Below are 21,267 nucleotides of genomic sequence, written 5' to 3'. Positions count from 1 at the left end.
TGATTGGATAGTTTGTAGAGAAGGACGACTGGGAGAATCATCATATCATCATTGACCTCCAAAAAGGAACATCACTATCAACTTTCGCCAGCATAGCTCAAGCCCATATGCTTAAGCTAACCCTGTATACAATCTCCCATCCTTACTAGATACTCAGATGTGCATCGATGGCTTCCGTCTAAACCCGGGGGGTCAGTTGAACCATCAATCGATTTTTTTGCCACAGCGTCCACGTGTTCTGCTTGTCCCAGCCGACTGATTCAGATGCCAGGTTTAGATCATAGTGGTATAGGACCTTGGCTAGGATGAGTCGCATCTCATGATAGGCGAGACTAGTTCAGATGTTAGACATGCTCACTAGAGCATTGACACCATGGCTAGGGGTACTCACTTCTTCCCCAGACAGTTGCGAGGGCCGAAAGAGAAGGGCTGGAAAGCAGCCTTGTCGTCACCAGCAAACTGCGGGTCGCTACTCCATCGCTCCGGAAGAAAGTCGTCTGGCCGGGTGAAGTTTCGTGGGTTGCGATATGTCGCCCAGTGATGTACGGAGACAGCCGTCTGCATGTACATATTAGTCCAAGGCCGTACTTGCAAAAAAAAAAAAAAAAAAAAAAAAACCAGGTAAGCTGAGTAGTGCTGCTCACATTGCCAGGCATATATTCGCCGCAAATTTCCATACCCTCCTTCGGAGTGAGACGGGGCATCCCGGCAGGGACAGGGGGATACATCCGAAGGCCCTCGTCGATACACATGTTCAGGTACTTCAACTGTGCTAACCGCAGCATATCGATGTCCGAATCTCGTTCAAAGGCGTCTCGAATCTCCTTGGTGATTTTCTCCATTTTGTCAGGATTCAGCAACAATTGATACGTGAGGCCGCTCAACGCTGTTGCGGTGGTTTCCGTCCCAGCTACCATGAACAGTTGTGAGTTGGCGTACATTTCTTCACGGCTCAAGCGCAGGGACTCTTTCTGCGACATGACCAGGCCCCAAATGTCGGGGCGATCCAGGCTCTGATCAACCCGCCAGTCTACCCTATCCTTGCATGACTGGTAATGAGACGCTTGCCGTTTCTTCAAGGACCGAGGGAGAAGAGAGTTCAAGAAATAAGAACACCATGGATAGTATCGTGCGACACGTCGGAGTGAATTGATCTTCACACTGGAGAAGATCGATGTCACCCACCCCACGTTGCCGGTACCTTTCAGCAGATTCAGTGGGTCTCCGAATGTCAAGTCACCCATAATGTCGAATGTGGTCAGATTGTACATCAAAACCATTTCGATCTTGGCCTTGGGATCTGCTTGGACAACTTCTCGGAGCTTCTCGATGAGCAAGTCCGCATAATGAGCAATGAGTGGCTGCTGCTCGCGCAAAGCCTTGTCCGAGAAAGCATGTGAAAAATTTCGACGAAAGCGTGAATGATCGGCAGCTTTGGCACGAATGACGTCCGGGGTTCCGTTAAGTGTGGTGCCGAAGAATCGCATGTCCTTTTCAGTGGATTTCTTTGTTGCACTGGCATGGCCGTAGATATCTCTCCATCCGTCGGCGCACGAGTAGCTGACTTGATCGGGCGAGATCCGGACAGTGTCTCCGAAGGCCAGATGCAGGTTTCTCACCCAAACATGCTCATCGCCCATAAGGGAGTGATACATATGCACCAGACGGGTAATCGCCGCCAGCTTCGGACCGGCGATCTTATGCAGAGGGTTGATGTACAACTCGTAAAAACATTTTCCCACCAAGAAGAGAAGTAACTGTGGTAATCCAAGGCACGTGTTAGCAACCGTCAACCCCTTACGTCTGGATGGGTTGCACTGACTATACCAGCGGTTACTGTTAGATAATGCCCCTGGAGGGCCCCTTGAATACTTTCGTGAATCATGCTGAGGTATGGAGATAACAATAACCGGCAATCAAACGGTCTGAGAAAAAGCGCTGGTTTGTATCGAATGCACACTGCGGTGGGTGACGGGGCTAGGGATGCTATTTATCTCCTTCACTCCAATAAAGGAGTCGCCTGACGTTGCAACAGCCGGCCTGGTTATGTCGAAGCAAAGCTGCACAAGGCCAGCCAATGCTTTATAAAGCCAGCACACGACCCGCTAGCGACCAGCTAAGCTGCATGAAGCGATTACCAGGAAAAGGCCTCGGCCCATCCCCCATACATCACTCCGATGCAAGTGATGCTCGGCTCTTGAGCTCCGATGTTCCGATGAGGGATACAACGTGTTATCTTCGAAGCCTCGATATGTGTTCTGCTTTCGTGGGCGTAATTCGAGCTATACCGGCCGAGCGGGGAAACATCAAAGTGGAGTTCTGCTCGGCACATCGAGACTTCGAAAGAGGGGTTATGTCGATCGCCCACCTTCTCGGAGCGAATGGCAGGATAAGTATTAGAGTTATGCCATTGTGCCAGGACATTTGGGTTTTGCATAACTATCCGGCCGCTCCATTAACCGGCTATGATCTGGGGCCAGATGGAAGTCTGGAATCAGAGCAAGGGTGCATTGGAATACGTGTATAAACCTTGTCACATGTCGCAGGTTATGCTAACTGGCCTGTGCACAACGCCGCGTCAACGGTCGCTGCAGTCGGTATAACTAACAGGCAAGGGATTGGTCTGTGCTGGTGCCGTTTCATCCGGCTCTGGTGATTGAAAAACCAAAGTGCAGATGCAGTGTTACCCTCACAGGGATGCCCTGCAGCAACGGTGAAATCTATCGATATGAATGCCAGTATCTATCATCCAATTACAAGCTATGTTCATAAGCACTGCCGATCATCTCCAAACTCAAATCCAGCGACTTTTAGCACGAACACTGACGTCTTTTGTCTTACCTTGTTGTACCTGATACCTCCAATGTTCTATGCACACACTGTTTACCTGAACAACCACTCGGATTGTCGGGTCAGACTGCGGACGCATAAGACTGCCACATATACACTCACCCACGTCATCTCAGCAGCCAAAGCGACGTAGGATCGATTACCTCTATCTAGTGCTTGGTGGATGGTAAGCAAGCCCTATGATTTATGACGACGGAATTCGTTGGCTGGGCCTGCAACAGCAATGACATTCCTTCCGTCGAGCCGAAACTGACCTATCGCCGGGAATGGTCGGCCCGGAGGATCAACTAAGCCAGCTATGCTACGCTACGCCATCCTTCCAAGGGCCGACTCGATCTTCGGTGTTCGGGAAGGATCAGGAACATATATCTTCTAAGTTCTATAGTATGAACCAGTGGGCCAAGATGTGCAGGTTTGCTACTCAAACAGCACGGATGCGCGTGAGGTGTTCGTCGCTCTGTTCATTCACGTTTCTGAGAGCCTTGTCTGTGTCTGTTTGTATTCTGCCAGGCTTAAATTGCAAAATTACGACAAAGATAAGTCTATATTACTGCGTAATTGAGGCACGGAGTCCCTCGTTGGCTACCTTGCCATCGAGTAGAAATTCCCTCAAGCCTTGTTTGGATGGATTCCACAAACGCTCACACTGCCAGCATATGGATTCTCCACTTTATCGTCATAGACAAATTTATCTCCATCACAAGAACCATGTCATTGTGCAGGCAGCCAGGTTATTTCAATTTATTCGAATGCAAGTTCTGTGATAGACATGCTATTTTGCCTTGTGGTCGGAAATCCCGGGCCTTCCTATTCGGGATCGGATGTTGGTTTCTTATCCCGAGCAGGGGCGATTGCTTCCCTGAGATCATTGACTATTCCTCACGAACTTGATTTTCTTCCTTTTAATCTCCCCTCTGATATTTCTGTTCATTCTTCCAATACTGGAAAGTGTGTTTTGCGAGCCTCGCTGCCTTGCATTAACAGGGGGAAAAATATCGCATTAGAGATCTTCAAAGACTATCACGCAGCCGTATATCTATCTAAAAGCTCGCTCACTATCCCTTCCATATCTTCCTCCTCTTCATTTGGCTTCACTGCATGTACAGTGGGTGAGGGCATAGGAGGAAGGGACTCAACGACAGCCGAAGTAATGGAAGGAGAGCGGCTGGCTCGAGGCCAAGTATTAACAAGACCCGCGAGAGGTCTCAGATCGCTAAGATTAGGCTGAGCCCCTTGGTCCTGGGGATCGTAACTGTCATAACTGGCATGGTAATGAACTCCCTCGCTGTGAACGTAGGCATTAGGACGGTCAGTAGGGATGTCTTGTAAAATGCGCTCAATGATTGCTTCCTCCACCCCTCCTCCTCCACACCCTGCCACTCCCTGACCCCCTCCATAATACCTTGCCCCCGGCACGTAACCAGGCGAAATTCTAAAACCGTTGGATTTGAGTCTGGGTCTGGGCCTGATAGCTTTCAGCAAACCTTTGATCTGAAGCAAAAGCCCGCTACAACTGTATCTTTTTCGGTCGTCAATCTCCGGCTCCGTTGGATTGCTGCCAAGCTGCGTTATAGACCTGTGTGTGCTAATAATTCCCCTTCAAAATGATTGAACATAGCTTTATTGACAAGCATATAGTTGTAATCACTCTAGTTCCATGATTAGAATTTCTATTACTGAATGGTGGGAGTTCATCAAGTTGATACATACCACATTCCACTTCCATGGTAAACCAAATGCGTTAAGACTCTCAGGGAAAATACTGTGGCGATTTACCTACGACGTCAAGTCAGAGTTATCCTGGAAATCGGGCCATATCGTTATTTGGAGAAAATTACACTGAAGTCGATTGCAATATTCTGCTGATCTTTCAAGACCTCTAACTTCGGGTCTCTTCGTTTAACTGTTGTGGATGGGTGTTTGAGTTTCACGATGAACGTGATACTTCTTGCTCGGATATCATCGAATCCATCAACAGGTAAGAACTCGCCGACATGTATCCATTCGATTGCGTCGGTGCCCGCGATGTTGTCATGGTCACCATCAAGATTGAGTGCATCTAGTGCCTGTTGTTCATCGGCCGATAGAGCAAGAAGCTGGTTGAGTACTGTACTATTAGATGATGTCTTCCACTGATCTATCTGGGAGTCAATATCCTGGCGTGGGACCTTCACACGCCGGACTCGGTACTGCACGTGGTGCTTCCCATGCGATATCTGAAGCTTCGGTGTTAATAAGTATACACCGAGTGACACATTCGTGGCTAAGCTGATAGATACGCTGGATGATCTGTCGATGTATTCAGAAGAATAGTAGAGAGAGTCAAGGTCATACCCAGATCCCTCGTTGACCGGATCCGTTCTGCTTGGATTACTGATATCGCCATCTGCAGCTAGTGCTTTGTCTGCATCACTTGGCTTGGTATATGCAGAGCAGAAAGCAATATCTTTATGAGGCTGGCAGTCCAAATTCTTGCCTTCAATGGACGAGATTCTGTCCATAGAGTTAGTTATAACTAGTGGAATAGCTATGGATAAAGATAAGGATAAACCCACTGTGGAATTCCCCGACTAGCGTCATTTTCCAGACTGGGAGGTCGTCGCAATTGAAGGGAAATTGCCGCGGTAGTAGTCATCTCCGCAGGTTGTAAGTTCTCATCGACGGTGTCCCTCTCCGTCACACTAGCAGTTTGATTTCCAGCCAAAGTATCGTCTCGGTTTTTCGCGATATCAATTCGAGCTCTCTCCGCAGCCACGATCGATCTTTTCAGCAGATACTGATCTTCTTCGGAATATGCGATTAGACTTGTTCTCGTGGCATGTCTACTCCGTTCATCAGACATTAGACAAACTTAGGCATACGTACTGAACCAGACTTACCCCTCCATAACCTTCTTCGAGTAGCGTAGCATCGCAACTTGAAGCATGAGCATCAAAGTCCCCTTTGCATTGCGTAGTTCTGCCCTCATGGCATCCATTTGGGGCTTGACGAATGGCCATTTCACCATTTCAGCTGGACTAAGTCTGATGGGATCTTTGCTTTGAGGATTTGTCCTCAGCTGCTTACTTGCCTTCCTCAGTCCTTCTTCGAGCCTTTTGAAGATAGCGTTACATTTTGAAGCGAGATTCACGACGATCGCAATGCCGGCTGCGTTAAATATTCCGTTCTGTGGCTCATGGCTTTCTGTATCGCTGTAATCAGTGGCCTCAGGGTTGACCATCCGTGCCTTTCCATTGCTGATGCTGTTGTTGGTGCTGGCATCTGGTGCTGCTTGGGTGTGAAATAGCGCCTCGTCAGCTAGACCACCCAACTGCTGCAGGATACTGGCATTGACTGAGATATCCTCGGCAATATTTTTGATCTCATCCGGGGCGGACTTGATTTGGTCCGCAAACGTAAGTAGCTTGATGGAGCATTGAATCCCGGTTGTTGCAATCCCAATGATTGCTGATGCAGATCCAACAGCCTCCATTGATTTGGGCTATCTGAGCACGGTAAATGCTGCTGGAGAATAGAAACTATGTTATTGCGGAAGACAGTCTTCGGACTGAGAGAGCGTTGAAGGAAAGGGATATTCTTGCACTGATGAGGAAGTAATCAGCCGCGCGGAGGCTATGCTGCACCGCCCACTACACTTTGCAGCCTAATCAATGCCTTATCACAAATTTTCAATTTAGGCCAAGTCGAACTAGGGATTGAGGGTCGGCCTCTACCAATGTGAGGAGATAATATCGGAGTGTTTGACGCTTAAATTGATCGAGGCTCCCTGACGTGGAGCCTGAACCTTCGCCGTTGCTGGGCGCGACCTCGGTTCGTAGTCGCGTTTAAGTCTGGGGCGATATCGGAAAAGCAGGGATACACATAGAAAGCAAAGAAGCAGAAGATATTGGGTGAGATTGGAATCGAGATGGGTACTGATAAGGACTGGGCGTCAGAAAAAACATCTCCAGCCATAGCCACTACTCTCCCGTCGTAAGGTGCTGCTCGGGGTAAGTGCGACCCCCAGCAGCCGTGTATTATTGTATTGGCGTGAGAGCTCCGCGTCGGGTGATGGTAGGCTGTAAGCGCTAGAAAGCTGTTTCTGTTTAGTCCATCTGCAAGGCTGCACTAGACGGGATGTAAAAGGCTTTCATTGGACGGGGAAGCTGGGATATCCCTGATAGCTGGGTGCCCGGTAGCCGCTCGCAAGGCTGGGCTGGCCCTCCTGTTAACGTCTAGATAATGTCGGTCGCGCGTACTAGCCGAAAGGCCGTCACGATTGAACTCTTCCTTTATTGACTATATTACTCTGCCAACTCAAAGAGTTTACAAGCTCTTTCGTCCATGAATAACCATATCATATACATTCAACAACCTATCTCTCGGCGCATTACTATACACCATCATCACCCCATAAATCAGACACCAAAAGAACTTCCCCTAAGCATGATCAATGGGCGAAGGTCCCGCATCAATCGGATAGGTAAAGATATAGTTGGGCCCATCAGCCATCAAACCATCACCACCAGGCCTCATCTGCGAAGCAGGCAGCCAAAGCTTCTTATCAGCGGTAACCCACATAAGATCTGTCCAAAGCAGCTTCTCATCCTGAATAAGTACAGTCGCGCGTCCCTCAGGCGTGACCTTCCAGATAGCCAGCAAGTTGGTATCACTAACATAGATGTTTCCATCCCCATCGATAGTAGTACCACCAGTGCTAGGCGTCAGGGCAAAAGGCTCTGCATAGTCACCCAACGTCGATGCGAGAGTCGCATTCTTGAGAGACGCATCAACGTACGCTGTCTTGATGCGGTACAAGCCACCATTACAGGGCTGGTAGTACAGGTACACACCGTCGGGCGAGACTTCGATTTGGTCGAGTCCAACAGAAAGAGTGCTACCTGCGGCGCCGTAGCCGGGGACCAGAGTGCCATTGTACATCATAGGGAACCAGGCTTGGGCGGAAGAGTCGGTGGACAGAACACGCACACCCGTGCCGGTAGTCATATTCATGACGAGTAGGGCACCGGCAGTGTCACTCATGTAGGCCACATCACCAGCGGCGTTGAAGCGGACGTCGTCAATGCCGCTGTCGGTTGCTTTCATGGCGTCGAGGTAGTAGAGCTTGTCCACGGCGTCGGTGGTGAGGTTCACGCCAACGAGCTTGGTGGAGCCGTTGACGCCAGTAGATCCGCCGTCGACAATCCAGTAGCGACCATCGGGGCCCATGCGGGCGCCGTCAATACTGACGAAGGTCTTGCGTGGGTCGGAGGTAGGGTCACTCGAGTTATAGGAGTTCCAGGCCGTGTTTGGGTAAAAGACCGTGGAATTGTCGTCCAGGAGCTCGACAATTTGAGGGGGCAGTGTGGTCGAGTAACGTTGGGAAAGGAATTTACGGCCATCAGCGGAGATACTGATGCCCTGGGTGGCGCGCTCAAGGGAGTATACGAGCTCGAGGCCTGGGATACTCGTGGTTGCGGCAGCCAGGGGGGCTGTGAGGCCAAGGAGGCCGAGGAAGAGGGCGGCGGACATTGTGGTCTCAAGTTGAAATAGGAAATGGTTTGAAGACTCTGCCTGGTTTCTGTGACTCCGACCATGATTCTCTGTAGCTTTATAGTAGCCAGGTCGGCCCAGGAGACAGAAGAAAGGAAACTATCTCCGCCCTGCCAAGCAACGCCAAGAGGATGCGGAATCAAAGCCAAGCACAGCCAAGCTTAAACAAGCTTAGCCTCCGCAATCTTCAGCGTTCCACTCCTCGATTGATAGCCAGATGAGCATGATATGATGGTAGTGAGGAGTGGAAGGAAACCTTAATTGGGCGCTAGGCGTTTAGGAAGGTCAGAAGCCGGACGAGATGCAGGTACGAGACATTCTTAGTCATCACTAAGTTGATGCGTCGTCTCCACTGCTTGCGTGGTCAGATTTTGCGATAGAATTGTAGACCCATGGGTGCGTACGGGACCGAGGATTAAGATTTCGTGAATTATCTTAAAGGGAAGTGATGTGCACCGGTCCGACCGAGAATAGGATTTATAAGTCACTGTCTCAGTATGAGAACAACTGCCAAGCGTCGGTGGAATCAATAGCCAGGCCTCTACTAGTCACTATCTCCGAAAACTCGGTCACGGTGACCTAATTTGGATGACCATCGGTTGATTGATATAATTTAGACACTTGGCCATTTGAGCTGGGAGATGATATGGCTATAAGTAAAATACTATGGGCGACTTGACAGATGGCATGGCGTTGATCTGGTATCACTAGGTTATATATATTGGCCGTGGTCATTAGATGAACTCGCTTATACCACAAAATGAACCTTATCCAAGACCAAATGGTTGAAAGCATACCGGGTAAGTCTGAAAGAAAGCTGACCTGTATTCTGTATCTGAAATGAATGTGAGAGTAAACTGACAAAGATAGTCTGTTGCTAAACTTGAGCAATGCGCTCGCTGCCTCATTCTGGAAAAAAGAAATATCTCGTAGAACTGACATAATTCCACCAAAGAACGACGTAAATGTGACAGAAGCAGAGTCATTTTACGATCACCTTGCATTTTCGAAAGAACTTTCCTACCTTCATTTAGTAAGTACTGCAGTCTAATACCCTTGAAAGCGAAATTACTGTCCAAATTTCCACCATGGCGACTCCACCAGAAGCATTCGAGATGACGGACATTCAAGCCCGACCGAACTCACCACCAACACCGCTGATCACCCTTTCAGACCTCAGAGGATCATCCTTATCCCCCACTTTTTGGTACCGAGTCCACGTCCTCGTTTTTGACTTGAGAAACTTCAATAAAGACTCGTCAAAGAAGCGTTTGGATAAGTCACGGACCCGTCTTACATCGGCAAACCATATTTCTCCCCAGAAGAAGCCGAAAAGATTAAGCACATTGTTACAGATACCCGCGGAAAGACATTCTCAGAAACGCTAGAGGAAGGCTTAGACGAGCGGCTGGAAAGACGGAAGAAGAAGCGTGTTCAGAGTGGCGACTTCCGAGTCTGTGCGGCACACGATCTTGCTCCACTCATAGCTAGTGCTCTGGGTATTGATCTTAAACAGATGGAGAAGGACAAGGATTTTGCACAGGTGGTTGAACTAAAGGGATTGAATTTGCGTGGGGAAATCTGGGGCGGGTTGAAAAAGAAATCTTTTGCGCCAAGAAAAAGAGACGATGAGCGCAATCCAAAATGAGAGTTGTCTCCAAGACATCGACAAGTGAAGATGGTCTCGTATGTATCTACAAGATTGTCAAGCGGAGAGGACTAGTCATAAGCGGAGAGGTAAAATTTACACATTTAACATATCTATTTTACAGTCGTCTGCGATCGCTGTAACCGTCTCAGAGTCTTCGACCACAGTATTTGTGCATAAAGAACATGCGCCTCATAAAGCAGCCAGGGCAACATCTTGAAGTCCCGTTCTGGCTGGCCAAGAGGATGCAAATTCGTGCACTCAACAGTGACATATGTTATCCTCGCCTTGTCATCCGAAATCCTTTCGACAATGAACTCCTGAAATCCACCCTCCATAGATCGCCACGGTAGGCCATACGATGCAGCCTTGTCGACCCCTTCGACCAATGCTTTTGGAAACATCCAGTACATCACAGCACCAGCTGTTTCCTTAGCACCTCCATACTTGACAGCTTCTTCATTAGAACAAAATTCCGTGACCGGCTTCGGAGTATCAGAAGGCAAGTCCGATGGGCGAACATTCATCCCACGCTCCGAATCCCAGGTCCCAAGCATAAACGCTCCCATCTCGCTTGGGCGTCCAAATAAACGAGAAGAAGTGGCAAAGGATAACGGCGGCACATCCCTGTCCAAAACCGAGGCTTCGAAACCTGTCGCGCGTGCATCTACAAATGCAGCAACGAGATTCTTCGATAGACGATGCAAGCCTTGCTTCTTGTCATCTTTTCCATCGTCACTGAACAGCCCATATTGCCAAAGTTGCGACATAGGCACCTCTGCTTGGACTGCTACAAAGGATGGGACCCAGTAGGTCTTATCGCCGCCTGACCATGATGATAGCAGAGTTGATTTTGTAACGCCCAATGGTGTCGGCGTGGCTTCTTCAGATGGTATTTCAATTAGGTTGCGACATGCGCTTGCTTTTGTGAGTTCTGTGATTGCAATCGTCGGGCATGACTGGTTGAGTCGTCGCTTGGTGACATAGGCGACCGCGCTGCTGACGGTTACTATGGTGAGCGCTCCTGTCAGGAGGGGTCGATGTCGGATAAAGTTTGCCATGAGAGAATAAAGAGAGGATTGGAAATGGGATGCTGGAGACAATTCTGGAGGAAGGGTTTCGTCGGTTTCAGGTAAAAGAGCAGCGGGCAACCCAAGCGATGTGGAGGTGAACAGGGGAAGTCTGTTGTGAACTTCAGTTTTCAAGATTCTTTATGATAATCAGCATGTACTGGATACTGATAAACAACCCGAAGTATTTAAGTGAAAATAAGACATATAGTTGCTTTGGTCAAGATATCCAAATCTCGGGTGATCTCGGGGGAGGCTACCGTGAGTCAGAAGGATCCGAAACCACCCGCTTTCAGCCCCAAACAAGGAGTCAACAACACATCACAAGATCAATGTTTTTGATTGAGGAATCCACACTCGGCCCGCATTGGTTACAAATAAACTGTGTTATCAAGAACATAGGTTTAATTCGGTGCTCACACTGTATGTGGAGGAATGGGTACAAAAGATTCACACCATATGGGCAAACTTCTTCAAGTAACGTACTCAATTCAGGAATCCCCACAGGTTATTCAAGCTTTCCGCAAAAGTTGGGTGGGCAAACACGGCATCTTGAAGTTTTTTATATGGTAGATTCCCCATCATGGCCGTCTGCACAACACTCATTATTTCGCCGCCCTCAACGCCCAAGCATGAAAATCCCAAGATCTGTCCAGTCTCCCCGTCAATCACAGCCTTCATGGCACCTCTTGTCTCATCTGTTTCCAACGCCCTGGCCACATAGCTCATTGGCATCTGCGCAGTCAGAATCTTCCGGCCCGGGAACCTTTCCCTTGCCTCCTGCTCATGGAGCCCGACATGACCGAACTGAGGGTCCGTATAGGCGACATACGGGACCATTCGATCTTGAATCGAGAGCCGCTCACATGTAGATGTAGGCTCCAACAATGTGGACCTGAGTACTCGGAAATCGTCGTATGAGATATGCGTTAAGGATGGCGGGCCCTTGACGTCTCCAATGGCATAGATTGACGGCGCAGATGTTTCCAAAAACTCATTTGTCACGACATAACCTCTCTTATCCGTCTTCACGCCTGCAGCAGCAGCATTTAGTCGCTCGGTATTTGGTACCCTCCCACTTGCAAAGAGAATATGCGTGGCCTCTTTGACGACTTCCCTCCCCTGCCGTGTCTCGACTGCGACATCAAACACACCCTCAGAGACATTTTCAAACCGGACCGGGGTGGTCTCCAGGCGGACCTCGATTCCATCGTTCCGGAATATCTCCAGCAACATGTCTGCCAACTCCCTGTCCTCTCTTGGAAGCAACTGCTCTCCTCTCTGCAGCACCGTCACCTTCGCCCCAAGCCTCCTAAATAGCTGTCCGAACTCCACCCCTATGTACCCACCCCCAACAACCACCAAATGCCGCGGCACCTCTCCCAGCTCCATAATAGACGTAGAGTCCAGTACCTTTTCACTCGGAACCTTTTCCAGTCCCCCAAGCAGAACCTTCCCAGGCCGACACCCCGTATTGATCACAATTCTGTCCCCCCTGACAACCCTCTCATTCCCCTTGCTCCCGTCCATAATTACCATCGTCTTCGCATCCACAAAACTTGCCTCTCCAATAATGACATCTACCCCCGCATCCCGAAGTCTCTTCTCACCTCCTGCCCGAAACGAATTCACAATATCCCTCTTCCGCTGCCTGATCGCCTTCATGTCAATCACCACTTTATTACCATTATCCCCCTCATTGGAACCAGATGTATTCGGTGTATAAACACCATATTCCCCACCCCTCCGAGCAAGATACGCGACCCTCCCCGACGCAATCATCGTCTTGGTCGGCGTGCACCCATCATTCACGCAGCATCCGCCAATATGTTCTCGCTCAATGAGTGCGGTTTTGTGGTTTGCGAGCGCAAGGGCCCGGGCGAGAGGCGTGCCGCCTTGCCCGGAGCCGATGATTATGGTATCGTATTGGGTGGGGGCAGACATTGTTTGGATTAGGTGGTGTTTTAGGGGGTGTCGGAGGATGGGGCGGTACATTCCTTTTGCTTGGAAGGACGCTGGGATATTTATGTTAGGGATGGTGGCGAGAAAAGGGAGACGGTGGTGATGGGGCTATTAGGTGGAGAGTATATACTTAATAAACGATATTTAGGTGCTCACAAAGAAATGAGGGGTAATGGGGAGGATGGATCATGATTAGATCATTGACGTTTGGTTGAGGATGGTCTGGATCGCCGATAAGAGATCGGATGGATCATGATGGGTTGGGGTTCCATGGGTGAGTGCGGGATGCCATGTGCCTTTTCCCCTTGGGGGGGTAGTATGTGGTATAAGAGCAAATGGATGAATTGGGCTGCTTACTTGAGCACTCTCCGGGAGTAGTACAGTTCGGGATTTTGGATGAAATGGGATACGAGGTTGCATTGTCAGAGCGACACTTTACCGTCTTTTTGCTGATGCAACATTGGTTTTAAATCTCGGGAAGTGGGTTGTAAATCATAGAATAAATGTGATAATTCAAAACCTGCCGTCTGCCGATGATGACATAACGTATTTCCCAGAAAGCTAAATGTTGAATAAGACAGTTGTAGCTAGGTTTAACTTCAACTATAACTATGCACTTTATGTTATTGCAAGATCTCTCGGATCCTGGCCGAGCCAGTCGGACTCCCACTGACGTTTCAGTACTTCTTTGGCTCCAGTCTTCTCCAATCTGGCCGCATCCCACATAACGTATCCCCATTTCCGAACCTTATCCTTTATAAAGTACCCCACCAGACTGCTGTACGTGCCTTCCCATATAAGGGTCCACGCCAGTGGAGGATGGGTCGTGTCTGTACTTGGCACTACTACATCTCCAAGGAAAGGTAAAGGATCCCGTCGCCCTTGCTTTCTATCGCGAAGAGATGGTCTGCTTCTCCGACGCTTATTCTGGACGTCTAATCCAACGTCATCATTGTTCAAGAAACAGAAAGTCTTCCGTCCGATATAATTTCGCATGGTCGAAACAAGGTGGTCATGATCCTTGATTTTGAATAATACGGTGTGCAGGAAGTTGAGGCCCAGGGCTATTGTGCCATTTAGGAGGCAATCCCTCGTAACTTTAGAATTGGGAACGTGATTAGCTGGGATACATCCTGAGAATGTTGAATCTGAATTACGGTAGCAATGGAGCAAATTGCGGTCTCAACTTACAGGGATGGTCAAAATCAAAAAAGCCAGCCGGCATCTGCTGGCCAGGAATAGCAGGGGGGCCGGGAGACACATCGCGATGAATCCTGGAAAATATATGGTCAACTTTCACCTTTGCGAACGTTTTGATACAGAAGATTTCCTCCACTTCCCATGGTTCAAAGAAAGAGAATTGAAGCTCCAAAAACTTCAACCCATCGAGTCGTGGGCCGTGTCTGTCTTGGGTATCAGGGCAGATGAGAAATAGGTTACTCCAGAGCTGAAAGCGATACATGGACCGCAGCAGTCGGATCTCTTCCGTTGTACTAAGATTTGTATTACATGGCCTGGTCCCAGTCTCCCAGGTTAGATTGCCGAGCGACCAAGCAGTATATTCCCGCATGAGTGGCCGGACAATCCCAAGGTGGAATGCTGCCATGTCTGCAATCTCATCCGTAGTGGGATTATCATCCATTATGGAATACCGGGGCAACGCTTGACGCGCTTGGTAGACGTCCAGACAATGTAGGACCGCATTCGGCATGTATTTCTCAGCAGATTGGAGACGTGCCGAGACATAACAAACTATAGCTTCGACAGTGGCGGTCTTCAATGTTGCATCCATACAACTGCCGAGCAAGCGCCTCCGATTTGAGAGATACTGACCATGGTATACAGGCGAAGCCTGTACCAGAGCTTTGAGCCCGTCCAGATCCAGGAATGACAAGACATGATCTCGAAGTTCAGGTGGAAGTCTTTCGAGACGAGAATTTCGATCATAGTGTTGCTGAAATGGCCGTTCCTGATTTCGGGAATCTCGTGAGACTGATACTAGCGAAGGTGATGGAATAGCCTGAAGGATAGTCTGCAAATCCGCACGGTCTCGAGGCACGGTATCTCTTGCAGATGAAGAGAAGCCATCAGGCTCGTACTTGAACTTTGTTCGCATGTCCCTTTCCATCTTGCACACTCCAAGTTACTGGTATGGGATTGATGGATGAAGAAAGGAAGCAACGTGAAAAAATAAGATAGAACTTCCGGTAGAATGACTGTCTAGGGAGCACCATATTATGTACTGTACAAAGCTGGATCCACAACGAAGTGGCGCAGGAGGTTTGTTGCGCTATCGCATTACCAACAGTCTGCAGATTATTCCGACAAGATCAACATGACATGAGATAGGGCTGTTGAGATATAGCCTGATCTTTGCGACAGCCGGGATCAACAGGCTACTAATTATACCGTACCGCGACAGGCCCCGCAGCCTGAATTTTAACAATGTGCCCAATGAAGTAAGGCTCGAAGCAAGGTCATTTGAATGCTGATACGTTAGGCAAGCTCCTAGCACTAGGACTATCTGCAAAATTGGTGAGGTAGGGAAAAGGAAAGTTCCAACGATGACTCTCTTTCCCATTTTCCTGCTGCTTTCAGGTGTTTTCATTTCGGTCCCGACAAACTTTAATTGGGACTGATGCTATGTATGGCATATCTAGATTGTGTCGCAAAAGAGCTTCTAAGTGGCTGTATATACAATATGTGAACCCATGCAACCTGGGGGAGTCATGTTTCTACCGATATACGCCCCAATAACTCCTCCGGATCACGATGTTTACCACCGCTGCACACCGCTACCAGGTGCTACCGGTCACACACGATACAAATAGCAGCAGTATGCCCTTCTGAAAGATGTTTAGCCCGCCCAAGCGCAACATGCCTTGGCGTATGGAAATATGCAGCAGTACTAGACGGATTAAGGCTTTTCATTACACTTTCTTTCTATGTCAACATCAGCCTCGGCCCCGGACCATCGCTCTTTGTTCTCTCACAAAAGTATGGTTCTAAATCTCTTCATCGTGATATGTATCAGGTTGCTTCCGCCCCATGAGAATTTGAATACGGATTGTACCTTCGCTAGTTTCTGGTGTATTGCGAAGCCCGGGACATTCAATGGGGGACAATGGAGGGTTGTGGAATGTCTCTTATTTAGAACTGGGTTAGGGGTTCGGATTATCTTAACACTCTTTCATCGCTCTCGCGACCAACCACATTTTTCTTCGGTCAAGCGTTGGGAGATAGCGGAATACCTTCTCTTGTCCTATAACCCCACGTTCTTGACCCCTTGATGAACAATGGGACTTCACGCTTTACCCATGGTAGACGACTTAGGCGATACCCAATCATGGCGTGGATTCTAACAAAGGAGTATAATAGCTGCGCCAGTTGAACTAATGCCGAGATTGGCAATCTCCAACCCTGAAGCGAGGCTCAAATGGACATGTGCACTACCCAAATGATAGCGATTGTTCGGCTGGTACTGGGAAAACTTAGATAACCTTTCAGCTTCTAAGCCATGAACTTACGCCTTTCCTGTCCTTTCATAGCCACCTCAACTGCAGCGGCCGTTACCTTGTCATGAACAATGGCGACATCTTCATTCACATGCAGCCATGAAAGAAATAACAACACATCACTAAGCATATATAGCCAGAACATGCAGACGCATATGTACATTCTAGACAGGAAAGTCGGACATCGCAAGCCATCTGAGTGAATCAATCATCAACGGGCTGGCCTCTTGACCTACTACATTGATTGATTGCACTCACCAATCACCATGGCCAATCTCAACGAACTCCCCACTGAAACCCTGCTAGAAATACTAAGCTACATAGATTACAACCGCGATTTGACAGCGCTTTCCCAGACTAGTCGTCGGCTTTACAATCTTACCAGCAAATCGATCGACCAGGCCATCCGAAATATCTTTGATGACAGCCACATCTACTCCCACCAAAGCGGTGCGTTGCGAAATGCAACATTCAATGGCAATACGGATTGTGTACGCAGGCTTTTACGAGCTGGGGTCTCCCCAACCTTCCAGCCTAAGATATGTTGTGTTGGTGGACCCATCCATGTTGCGGCGAGAAGGGGATATGCGGACCTAGTTCGTATGTTCATAGAGCTCGGTGTCGATCCGAACGCGAGAAAATCCCGGGATGACTTTTGCTACGAAAACACTCCTCTTCTGTCCGCAATATCGGACGGCCATGAAGAAGTTGTCCGAGTACTGATCGAGCACGGAGCAGAGTTGGAATACACCGCGGAATATAAAAGCTATGAGCAGCCTCTCTCTGAGGCCACAAGTAGGGGTCACTATGGAATAGTGAAACTGCTACTGGAACATGGTTGCAATCCGCGAACACCGAACTTCCTAAATTACTCGGACAGGTCAGCATTCGAGATCGCTGGTGGTAGGAACTTGCCTATTTTACGCATGTTTGTGGGGTCCGACATACCCCAGGACTACTTTTCTGCTCCTGAGAACCATTCTGGCCATATGGTAATCGAGGCAGTGAGAATGAATGATATGCCACTGGTCAAATTCCTTTTGGACCACGGTGCTGAGTTCAGTATGGCAGATAATGGGTTGACTCATTGCCCGGACCGTCCTTCTAACATGTACTTATGGGATGACGTTTTGTACCACGTCGGCCGCTTGTCAGTCACATTCTCTGAAGAAGCAGGTTACTTGTTTTGAAAAATAGATATTGATAACATCATCAACGAAAGAAATATCTCTGCGATTATGCGCCTCGCTACTGGTACGGCACGTGGTGGCAATATAAGTCTGCTAAAGCGGTTGCTAGACCTTGACTGGATACACACACACCCAGCTATCACGCCAGAAATTTGGCAAGATATTGTGACTTCGTGTATGGCAGAGGCGGTTATTGGAGGTCATCTCGAAGTTGTCAGACTGTCACTCGACCGTGGTGCAGATCCTAACGATCCAGTATTTTGGAAGCGGAGTGAAGTACGCGCACCACCTATCCATAATGCAATCGGAGGAGGATACACGAAAATTGTCGAGCTACTGCTAGATAGAGGAGCCAACCCGTTCCCAAAGGATTGCAAGACTGCCTTCGAAAAAGCAACCACTCGATATGCACCACGATTAACGCCGCAGGCACGGTATGATATCGTCCAGCTTCTAGTCAACAGAAATCTCGTTGAAGCCGATCAGCTTGGGGTGGCTACAGGCTTCTTTGATCCGAAGGTACCGGTCCGAAGAACCATCAAAAGAGCAGTCCGCGCGGGGCCAGAGATATTCCACCTGGTTCGGCAGCATCTCGACGTCAAACTCGATGTGGGAAACGACCACCATAAGTTGGCATTCGAGGAAGCTGTAGAGCAATGTGACACTACAATTATAAAGGAATTCCTTGAAGCAGGATTCAATCCCAACGTTCCCGACTGGCTTCTGATCAAGGCAATACGTAACTATTGGGGCCGAGACACTAGAGAGGAAGTTGTTGACCTCCTGCTGTCGTACGGAGCGGATATCAATTCACGATACTCGGAGACAGATATGCCCCATATCTTCAGTGGAATATCTGACCACACGTATTGCTCAGAGAATGATGTTAGGTTCCTTTTGCAGAAAGGCGCCGACCCGTTTATTGTCGACCGGTCTGGTGAACATCTATTCGTGAAGGTAGCAACGGAAGGCCAGCTAAGCATAGTGGAAGGCGTGCTGGGGCACTTTGATGGGGAAGGGATTCCCTTTGCTCGGGTCAAATTTATGGTTGAGAAGGCTGCGAGGGCCGCAGGCAGCGCTGCGGATACTGCGATGGCTTCGGCGTATGATGTAAATCCTGAAGATAGTTTCCGCAGAGATGACGCGTTTAAGAAGGCCAGGGAAATTGCCAGGGTGGAGGAGTACATATGGCGCTGGTACTGGCGCAATATGTACCCTTGTCCGGAGAGCTAACCATGTCCTTTCATTCTCGTCAAACTTTGATATTTCGCCGCAAATGTGCTGAGAAGTCCAGATTCCTTCAACCTAACGGTCTCAATTCTCGCATGACTGACGCCGATGCTACCTATGAACATCAAGTTCTGTCTTTAACACTGGAATCGACCTCCACCACAATCGGTTCGCCATCCTCCGTTCCACTTTCTGTTTCGGGACCACTATATAGTAACTCTTTTGCTTTCTGCTCTCTGTATCTTGCGTTAGAAAATATAATGGGAAACTGGGTATACTTAATATACCTTCTATATATCAATGTTGCTGCAATGAACCCCGCCCACAGTAAAAAGAAAAAAGCGAATGCGGCGGGCCACCCCTTTCGCCACCGCGGAGCACCATCCGGACCAGCAGTAGGAAAAAGAAGCAATGGAACCCATATTTGAAAGGAATAGCCGAAAGTCATCATCGAGCCCTGCCAATAGTTAGTGTTCTGCTCTGTCTGCTATCCCGATAGTCTATTGAGGTACCATGATGAGCGCCCGTTCTTCAGAATCATCCTTTACAATCGTATTGACCGTCGAATACAGAATAGGACTTGTGCACCCTGCCGCGCCAAAGAGGTACCATGCGACAAACCTATAATCCTGTCAGCAGGACAGTATACGCATGCGAGATGTACACTTACTTCAGGGCCTTTGGTATGTTCCAAATAATCATACACAGCGAAGAAAATAAACAGCATGCGGACGCAATAGTGTAAATAAGCCATGACGGATAAATTGCAGCAAGTGTGGTCCCTAACCACGAAGCAACGATATTGATCGCGTAGGTCACTGTCGGCAGCTTGTTGACCTGTGGCACTGAGTAGCCTTCTGCCTCTAGCCAGAGGTTCATATAAGAGGTAGGATAAGAAGATATAATCATGCACCTAAGACACAACGGATTAGCTTTTTCTCAAGTTAAAAAGTCAAGTCTGTCCTACGCATAACAGAGGATGAAGACCCAGATATGCCAGCGCTTAAGTGTGCGTTTGAAGACATCAATTGTCATCCTTCCCGGACGACGGATGTTTGCTCTTCGCGCCCGATCCTTGGCCAAGGTGATATCATCTTCTGACAGGAAGAAGGGTCGTGGAGAATCCGGAATCCCCGGGAACACTAAGAAGCCAATAATGGCGACGGGAATAGTGAAAATTCCGTCTATAACAAACAGCCACTTCCATCCAGGCATGCCGCCCACTCCGGATAGGTTGGTGTAGGCTGCGGATTGCAGGTATCCGCTTACCATAGTTCCAAGCGCGTTGCATATAAACCACGTTCCAGCTCGTTTGAAGAGTTCGGGGCCAGAGTACCAGGAGCCTCCAGTATCAGTTAGCCTATTAGAATGATAGCTGAAGTGCTGACAACCTTACCGAGAATGAAGTGTGTTCCAGCAAAGACAGGCGCTTCGAACATGCCAACGAGAAATCGAAGTGCATATAGCTGGCTGACATTCGTGACTCGGCTTTGTGCAAAGGTGCATATACCCCAGAGAATTTCAAGGGAAGGGAGCAGCCATCTCGCCCTAATCCTCTTAGTTATGCATTTCTCTCAAATCATGGACAGTAACATACAGCGTCGGTCGCGACATCAACAGCAGACCAGGAACTTGGAAGACAACGTAGGCAGTGTAATAGCAGACGTTGAAATAGTTAAGTTGGTTGCCATTTAGACTGAAGTCTTCCTTTAGGCCACTAACATATGCGTTGCTGATGTTGGTCTGGTCTGGAATATATTAGCATCGGTGGATATTGCAGTCTCTCAACAGGCATACCCAAGTATTTCACGAAAACTAATTACAGTCAATAATAATTCTGTAATTACTCAACGAGGACAGCTTACAGCATAGACATGCGAATACCAGAATGGATAAATCCAGCTTGAAGAGCAACCTAGATGATGAGTAACCTATGGCCAAACCAAGAGGGACAACGTACCTTCGCTCATTTGTCGGATAATTGGATGGATACCAATTGAACACCTCTTTGAAAAGCCCCCAAACACCTATTTTCCGTGTCTTTGAGTCGCTGCCGGACATATTACCGAGCCCTTGTCTCCTCGTGTCGGACAATTCTCCGGTGAAAACTTCCTCTGGCAGGGGCATGTTCCATGGTTCGGCAAGATCTTTATCTGATCATTGAATACCCCTCTTCATGATAGAATTATAGAGTGGGGCTGTGTTGACATATTTGCCATTATGCCATTCATTGTCGTGATGGGAAAGCATCACAATCTGATAGGGTTGTT

General features: G+C 48.5%; 10 protein-coding genes across 10 annotated transcripts; 3 read left to right on the top strand and 7 right to left on the bottom strand.

The window, feature by feature from the left end:
• Positions 1-2,283, bottom strand: BO83DRAFT_377654 (cytochrome P450). Its single transcript, XM_025531048.1, has 4 exons — positions 1,823-2,283; positions 645-1,757; positions 392-558; positions 1-332 (listed from the first exon to the last, which is right to left on the bottom strand). Exons 1-4 carry the CDS (start codon positions 1,883-1,885, stop codon positions 179-181), a joined length of 1,497 nt encoding a protein of 498 aa, XP_025389490.1. The 5' UTR covers positions 1,886-2,283; the 3' UTR covers positions 1-178.
• A 538-nt stretch (positions 2,284-2,821) lies between these two features.
• BO83DRAFT_250773 (uncharacterized protein) lies at positions 2,822-3,762 on the top strand. Its single transcript, XM_025527038.1, has one exon. The coding sequence runs from the start codon at positions 3,117-3,119 to the stop codon at positions 3,612-3,614; it is 498 nt and encodes a 165-aa protein (XP_025389489.1). The 5' UTR covers positions 2,822-3,116; the 3' UTR covers positions 3,615-3,762.
• Positions 3,763-4,258: 496 nt separating this feature from the next.
• BO83DRAFT_377653 (uncharacterized protein) lies at positions 4,259-6,772 on the bottom strand. The gene is made up of 5 exons (XM_025531047.1): positions 5,730-6,772; positions 5,406-5,672; positions 4,689-5,343; positions 4,561-4,626; positions 4,259-4,499 (listed from the first exon to the last, which is right to left on the bottom strand). Exons 1-5 carry the CDS (start codon positions 6,320-6,322, stop codon positions 4,419-4,421), a joined length of 1,662 nt encoding a protein of 553 aa, XP_025389488.1. The 5' UTR covers positions 6,323-6,772; the 3' UTR covers positions 4,259-4,418.
• A 497-nt stretch (positions 6,773-7,269) lies between these two features.
• On the bottom strand, positions 7,270-8,361 carry BO83DRAFT_436672 (major royal jelly protein; the record flags this gene model as incomplete). Its single annotated transcript, XM_025535976.1, has 1 exon — positions 7,270-8,361. One exon carries the CDS (start codon positions 8,359-8,361, stop codon positions 7,270-7,272), a length of 1,092 nt encoding a protein of 363 aa, XP_025389487.1.
• Positions 8,362-9,470: 1,109 nt separating this feature from the next.
• On the top strand, positions 9,471-10,030 carry BO83DRAFT_426208 (uncharacterized protein; the record flags this gene model as incomplete). The annotated part of the gene is made up of 2 exons (XM_025535266.1): positions 9,471-9,651; positions 9,705-10,030. 2 exons carry the CDS (start codon positions 9,471-9,473, stop codon positions 10,028-10,030), a joined length of 507 nt encoding a protein of 168 aa, XP_025389486.1.
• On the bottom strand, positions 9,957-11,338 carry BO83DRAFT_250745 (uncharacterized protein). The gene has a single exon (XM_025527037.1). The coding sequence runs from the start codon at positions 11,089-11,091 to the stop codon at positions 10,144-10,146; it is 948 nt and encodes a 315-aa protein (XP_025389485.1). The 5' UTR covers positions 11,092-11,338; the 3' UTR covers positions 9,957-10,143.
• A 248-nt stretch (positions 11,339-11,586) lies between these two features.
• On the bottom strand, positions 11,587-13,044 carry BO83DRAFT_387940 (mercuric reductase; the record flags this gene model as incomplete). The annotated part of the gene is made up of 1 exon (XM_025532742.1): positions 11,587-13,044. The coding sequence occupies one exon, from the start codon at positions 13,042-13,044 to the stop codon at positions 11,587-11,589; it is 1,458 nt and encodes a 485-aa protein (XP_025389484.1).
• Positions 13,045-13,680: 636 nt separating this feature from the next.
• BO83DRAFT_463767 (uncharacterized protein) lies at positions 13,681-15,178 on the bottom strand (the record flags this gene model as incomplete). The annotated part of the gene is made up of 2 exons (XM_025537366.1): positions 13,681-14,159; positions 14,254-15,178. 2 exons carry the CDS (start codon positions 15,176-15,178, stop codon positions 13,681-13,683), a joined length of 1,404 nt encoding a protein of 467 aa, XP_025389483.1.
• A 1,665-nt stretch (positions 15,179-16,843) lies between these two features.
• On the top strand, positions 16,844-19,000 carry BO83DRAFT_398049 (ankyrin repeat domain-containing protein; the record flags this gene model as incomplete). Its single annotated transcript, XM_025533228.1, has 2 exons — positions 16,844-17,753; positions 17,775-19,000. 2 exons carry the CDS (start codon positions 16,844-16,846, stop codon positions 18,998-19,000), a joined length of 2,136 nt encoding a protein of 711 aa, XP_025389482.1.
• Positions 19,001-19,497: 497 nt separating this feature from the next.
• On the bottom strand, positions 19,498-21,058 carry BO83DRAFT_398048 (MFS general substrate transporter; the record flags this gene model as incomplete). The annotated part of the gene is made up of 6 exons (XM_025533227.1): positions 19,498-19,618; positions 19,668-19,910; positions 19,965-20,340; positions 20,394-20,545; positions 20,595-20,745; positions 20,863-21,058. The coding sequence occupies 6 exons, from the start codon at positions 21,056-21,058 to the stop codon at positions 19,498-19,500; spliced, it is 1,239 nt and encodes a 412-aa protein (XP_025389481.1).
• Positions 21,059-21,267: the final 209 nt, after the last annotated feature.

This window comes from Aspergillus eucalypticola, assembly GCF_003184535.1.
Source record: "Aspergillus eucalypticola CBS 122712 chromosome Unknown BO83scaffold_9, whole genome shotgun sequence".
Taxonomy (NCBI): domain Eukaryota; kingdom Fungi; phylum Ascomycota; class Eurotiomycetes; order Eurotiales; family Aspergillaceae; genus Aspergillus; species Aspergillus eucalypticola.
Note: the sequence above shows the minus strand (reverse complement) of the source record. Positions and strands in the feature narration are given on the sequence as shown.